Below are 6,380 nucleotides of genomic sequence, written 5' to 3' on the forward strand. Positions count from 1 at the left end.
TAGGCTTTGATCGAGGTGTCATGATTTTTCAAAAGTTCTGCATTCACTGCACATCTTTCCACCTTGCTTTATAACGCCTTTTAACATTTTCCCCACATTTATTGATCCTCACAGGCTTTTGTAGAATACATAGTAAATTACTAAATACATACAATTTTATACAATGTTATACAACATGATAGTGGGCATAATAGATAAATAGCAAGAAATACATAGATTGTTTTATTGTAATTATGAAACTTTTTAGAACTACAAATCATTAATTTAAGGAGGCTTAATAGAAATATTTTCCGAGATTACAAAGTTCCTTAACATTTAGTACGCTTAGCAGTATCATTTATTTCAAAAACACTAGATTTCATTTAAAAATATTTTAACCATTGTACAAAGTCACTGAGTAGGAATGAGTGAATGAGGCCATGGAGAGAGAGAGAGAGAGAGAGAGAGAGAGAGAGAGAGAGAGAGAGCGTAAATAGTTACCAAATGCAAATTACAAATGTACAAAATCTCAGGAATGACAAAATTACCTATTTAAAACACAATACAATGCCAGTGATCTAGGTGGGTGACCTGCTTTTCCGCGATTTTATTTTCGCTACCTGTCTGCTTTTCCGCGACTACTCCATACTGCTTTTCCGCGATTGGTTTTTAGCTCACCTCAACGAAGTTTATGGGAGCTTATGTAATACCGTCGGCGTTCCAGGTTAAAATTTCTGGAACAGATTTCTTTTAAAGTACATGTACTTCTATGCCCAATATTAATCAGAGATGCATGGAGGATGCCTCTAGTATGTTTTATTGTACCAGTCAAGGTTTAAGATGCTGCAATTTCAGCTGAAAAATGACTAGGTTAATGTTTTTGGAGGAGGTATATATTGACCAAACTTAAATGGATGATACATCTAAGGATGCACACTACCAGATGCTGAATCTGACCTACATTTTCCGAATGAGTGACAAGGTTAAAGTTTTTGGAGCAGATCTCATTTCCAGGTAACTATAAGCCCTATATTGACCAAACTTGCATGGATGATACATCCAGGTACTTTTTCCGGATGAGTGACTAGGTTAAAGTTTATGGAGCAAGTCTCATTTTCAAGAAACTATAAGCCCTAGCAAACTTGCATGGATGATACATCTAAGGATGCACACTACTGAAGTTGCTTCGGATGCTGGATCTGACCTACATTTTCCAGATGAGTGACCAGGTTAAAGTTTTTGGAGTAGGTCCATTACCTAGAAATTATGAGGCCTATCTGAACCAAACTTCTTATCTAGTGTTTTACAAGATTTGTATTGCTTAAAATCTTACTTCCACCTCCCCGTGGAAAGCAAGGGACAACAAATTTTACCTGGCTAACGGGAGAGGTAGGGGAAAAAAGTCGCGGTTAAGCACAAAATATAATCGCGGAAAAGAAGTACCGTCTTTATATACCATTAAAATTTCTAAATACGAGTATTGTTTTATTCATTTATTATCATTATTATTATTTGTTTACCTAGTTTCGAGAAAATTTTTGCTTAAATTTGAAATTTAATACAATTATAATTTTTGATATTTATTACAATCATTCATATCAGTTCGTTAATAACGACTCGACTCCTCTACGTTCGATGTATTTGACGATCTTTCCTGTCCATAGCAACCAAATAACTTTTGGCATCCTTTTCTGAAGTCTTGTCGTTGGTATGCGTAGATGAAAGGGTTCATCACGCTGTTGAAGATCCCCAAAAATACAAGCCAGCTAGAGAGGTTGAAGCTAAAATCCGATGTCATACCAAAACCATATCTGGCAATCAAAAAATAAAAATCTTAGAAAACAAGTAAATAACAAACACAAAAGGCTTGCTCTTCTCGCTCTGAAAAGTTAATTTGGAAAAACTTGTTTTATGAACAACAAACAGCTGAAGACAATATGGCCTAATTGCAAAGTATTCACGATTTGATTAGATAATTATGAAATTAAGATTGGTGTTATGTACGGAACTCAACATCCAGCAGTCGCTCATTATCAGCACTGTTGACTGGTACTAAAAGCCGCTGCATGCAAGTTACTTAATATGTTACTGTCAACTAATTACTGTCACATCTTGCCTGCAGTATTATTTTGGATTGGGTTTAAAAACCCTATAGAAGCAACAATAAAAACAAACCGAAATAGGACGGATCAAAGAATATTATGGAAGGGGTGGGAAAAAAGGTCAAACTCTGTAATTTCATGTCATACAAATATCATAAAAATTATTTTGAAGGAGGGAGCATTAAAATGGAGAAAGAGAAAATGAAAATTAAAAAGAATTCAATTATCAAATATCTGTAAGAGAGGCCACAAACACAGAAAGGGGAGGGGACACATACGGTAAACTCTTTCTATGGTATTTGGTAAGATGCATATTAGCCTATTAATGGATTCAAATAAGAAAAAATCTCAGATTTTATAGCATGGACTAATGGCTGGCAGAGAGTTCAAGAGAATTTGACCCTAAAGATATCACTATGTCTTTCCATTGCAAAGATGTAGCCAAATAAGATGCTATCTTTCCCACCAGAACAGGAACCCAGATAAAAGAATACCACGGTATATTAAACCTCCCCTGTGAGTGATCTTCCCTATCGAGATAGAAATTTGAGAATCAAATTTTTCTTCAATTTCACTTTCTCTCTAATAGAGTCATCCCCAATAAAAGTGCTTTTAGTTGTTTTCCTTGTCAGGAAATATTGAAGTTGGATTTAAAGGAAAGGAAATTTGTCCCTATCACCATGCACTCTCCACCCTTTAGAAAATTCCTGTACTAACCCTTTCTTGGTTTGCAGATCAAAAACCTATTCAAATGAAAAGGTATATTGCACCCTTTGTCATTTGAAGATTGTATTTATATCAGTTGGATAACAGACGTTGACGCTTATATATCATAAAAACTTTCAAAATTCAAGGTCAAGGTAACTGATTCAGTGATGGCATTGAAAACACTGCATCCCAATTTACCTAATTTTAGCCTTGCAAAATGGTCAGAATAATCCATCCGATGTAAATGTGAACAGGGGCACTGCAAAGCAGAGCATCCCCTCGCAAAGAGCACATCATTCTCTATGTGGGTGAATTAAAAAATAATGACCACCAAATTGGATTTTTTTTTTTTTTTCTTTTTTTTTTTTACAAAATTCAACTACCCATAACATATTTTTCACTTATATCATCATACTGTACATGCATTCTAGTTAAAATTCCTGAAGTTGCAATAAAGTAGACAATTGGATAAAAAAGTTTCAGATTTTTTTATAAGTAAAACTTTATTTGAAAAAAGAAAATATCACTATATCCCGAAAGACTTTATGAAATACATAATCAAAAGAAATTATAGTTTTTTGTGCTTCAAAATGGTATTAGGGATATGAATGATTAGATCTAAACCTTGATTGAATTTCTTCTCTTGTATATGTGGGAAAAATGGGCTTTTGATTGTTATTTCACTTTATTTTTTTTCATTCTGGTTTGAAAAGAAATATAAAAAATAAAATTCCTCCAAAATTACTTTTTTGTCCATTTAAGTCAATTCTTTAAATCTAAGCCAAAAAAGAATTTTGATATACAAGTTTTTCATATAGACATATGTTCTGAACATCAAATAGTAACAAACATTTTTTTTTCGATTTACAGTGTATCTTTTAGTAAAGATAGATGAAGATCATTGATAATTATAAAACAGTTTTGTTGCACTCCTGACTGCAGTAAAATTAAAATTTAAAACCACAGAACACAAAAATTCATAAAGTGTCGGCAACATCAGGTGGTAACGAAATTGTGCAATATTTATAGTCCAACATTTCATGATTAAACACATGAAAGTATTTAAACTTGGTTTTATATCTTGAATTATCCCCTATTTATGTCAAAAAAAACTAGCTTAAATGTATATTTAGAAGATAAAATATATTTCAAGGTGTATTTTCCTTCACAGGACAAACACTGTAAGCAACTGAGGTCAACCAGAAACATTCTACTCATCAATTTTTTTCTTCATATTTATTCATATTTGATCAGCAATAATTCTAACATATTTGTTGCACTCCTGACCAAGAGCATAAGAGTCTATAAAGAAGAATTGTGAAGCAAAAATTACATCAGAACTTGTTCTGTTGTTTCAGTGAAGTTAAGATGGAATTACTTGAATTAAATAATTTTTCAGTGTGTATATATTTTTTACATTCATAAAAAATCAAAGAAAAGATAAAAACACACCTGAATTGATAAAATTGAGAAAGAGAATGATTTTAATAATAAAATAGTCAATAATTTAGTACTAACTTATTCAAATAAATCATTATTAATTAAAGAATATTTGTTAGCATGAATAGAAGTCAGTTCATCATATAACTTGAATCTTTAAAAAAAAATGTGTTGCACTCCTGACCATAGAAATATAGATCTGAAACACAGACAGACCCTGTAATTAATAAATCTATTTGGTAAAAATGTTCTTTGTATCTTTATTTTCCAAAATAAAAAAACCAGAGAATCATATACTGATAGAAGTTTTTTTTTCATTCTGGGGAGCAAAACATCAAATGTTGCACTCCTAACATTCTTGGGTATGCACAGATAATTGACTCTCATTAATGCTGCTTGTGATTTATATAACATTTTAAGTTTTAAATTGTATATCAATTATTGCTTTACACTTTGAAAATTCTTTTTTGACTGAATTGTCTTTCAGATTTTTAAAATCGATGTTATTTTGGCAACACTACATTTTTTCTATTGCACTCCTGACATGGTATAACATTTTTTCAACACCAGCCATGACCACAGCTTGGTCAAACAAAAGTTGTTACAGTCTACATTTAAAGCTCAATATTTTGAATATTATCAGGAAAGTCTTTATTTCCAACAAAAACCATTATTTTTTTTTCCACAGATCTTCAAACAATATTGAATTTTCAAAATGTCAAAAAAAGGTGTTGCACTCCTGAAATTTTTAGCATCATTTTTAGGCATAACTTTTTTGTGACTTGAGATATCAAAGAGATATTTGGCAGGTATTTAGACACTATGTTAAGACATATGCTGAGACATAGAAATTTATTCCCATTGCCTGTATTTTTAGTGCAGGTTGATTAATATGTGTTTGGTCATTTTTTTAATTCACCCATGTATATTATGACTTCTGTTATACGTACGCACTCATTAACCCACACACTTACAAGCGCGTTACTATATACTCACCAACTTCGTTGCGAGATTATAATAATTTACCTATAACAAAGTCAAAGGTCAAGGATGAGATCAACTACATTGGAATAAATCAATTATACCTATGATTTACTAATGGGTGAGATATGAAGTAGATTACTAATATCATGGTATGGAATCATCATCAACAAAGAAAAAAGATGCTTTAGTTATCTCAAATAGATGAAAAAAAATCATGTTCAACAGAGAAATATATCTAATTAATGAATTCCCAAGTCAAACGTCAAGACGAAGAACAAAGTTTAAATATTTCATCTTGATCTAGGTATATGTACATGTATATGTGAAATTTGTCAATCTTTGGATCATCTATTGGTTCGCTATTCGGTCAATTACTACCTTTTCTTAATCTATCTGCGAATTTCAGTGAATTAAATTACAATACTATTCAGTGTATGACCAAGAAATATTTCGAAAGACAAAAAGTAAATTAAATTATTTTCTTACCGTATTTGGTACAATTTATAAGGACTCCAACTCAGGATGAGGGCCAATGTGACGTACCCCATTACCTTGGCTGAACGGATATTCTTGATTATCTTTCTGCTGCGTTCATTGTCAGGACCCTCTGTTGCTTTCTTCAAGGATTTGGCGTACACTTCTCGAGCTTTCCTTAAAATCAGACCATACAGAAAGACCGAAATAGCCATGCAGGAAAACTCAATGACACCAGACACGAGATACAGCCAGTCGTGCAAAAGGTAGGCAAAACTGCATCTGACACCTTTCTCCCAGTCGTTAAAGTAGACAAAGGGTAGAGCAGCAATAATGAAAGAAAAAATCCACAAACTGGCAATCAATGAATTTACAACTGATGGTTTCATAATACGTCTGTACAAAGCATTATGACAAATAGCAATGTATCGATCAAAAGTTGTGAATCCAGCAGCCAGTTGAGAAGCCAAAGTCATCATGGAGACAATTTGAAATCGTAATAAACACGTGTACATGTTTTTGGACAACTCTTGAAAGAACAGATAAAACATTTGAGAACCTGACGATATGCCCACACAGAAGTCAGCCACGGCAAGGCAGAGGATAAATTTTGTTGTTGCAGACATGGGCTTCATGTACCTGCTAAAAACCATGCCAACTATGCCGTTCCCCAAGCAAGCTACTACAAAAATA

At 32.7% G+C, this 6,380-nt stretch overlaps 1 protein-coding gene across 1 annotated transcript; it reads right to left on the bottom strand.

The window, feature by feature from the left end:
* Positions 1 to 1,427: 1,427 nt before the first annotated feature.
* LOC133192709 (glucose-dependent insulinotropic receptor-like) lies at positions 1,428 to 6,076 on the bottom strand. Its single transcript, XM_061328709.1, has 2 exons — positions 5,700 to 6,076; positions 1,428 to 1,790 (listed from the first exon to the last, which is right to left on the bottom strand). The coding sequence occupies exons 1-2, from the start codon at positions 6,074 to 6,076 to the stop codon at positions 1,586 to 1,588; spliced, it is 582 nt and encodes a 193-aa protein (XP_061184693.1). The 3' UTR covers positions 1,428 to 1,585.
* Positions 6,077 to 6,380: the final 304 nt, after the last annotated feature.

This window comes from Saccostrea echinata, unplaced genomic scaffold (genome assembly GCF_033153115.1).
Source record: "Saccostrea echinata isolate AGI-Se365-2 ecotype Australia unplaced genomic scaffold, CSIRO_AGI_Sech_v1 ptg000025l, whole genome shotgun sequence".
Classification (NCBI taxonomy): Eukaryota; Metazoa; Mollusca; class Bivalvia; order Ostreida; family Ostreidae; genus Saccostrea; species Saccostrea echinata.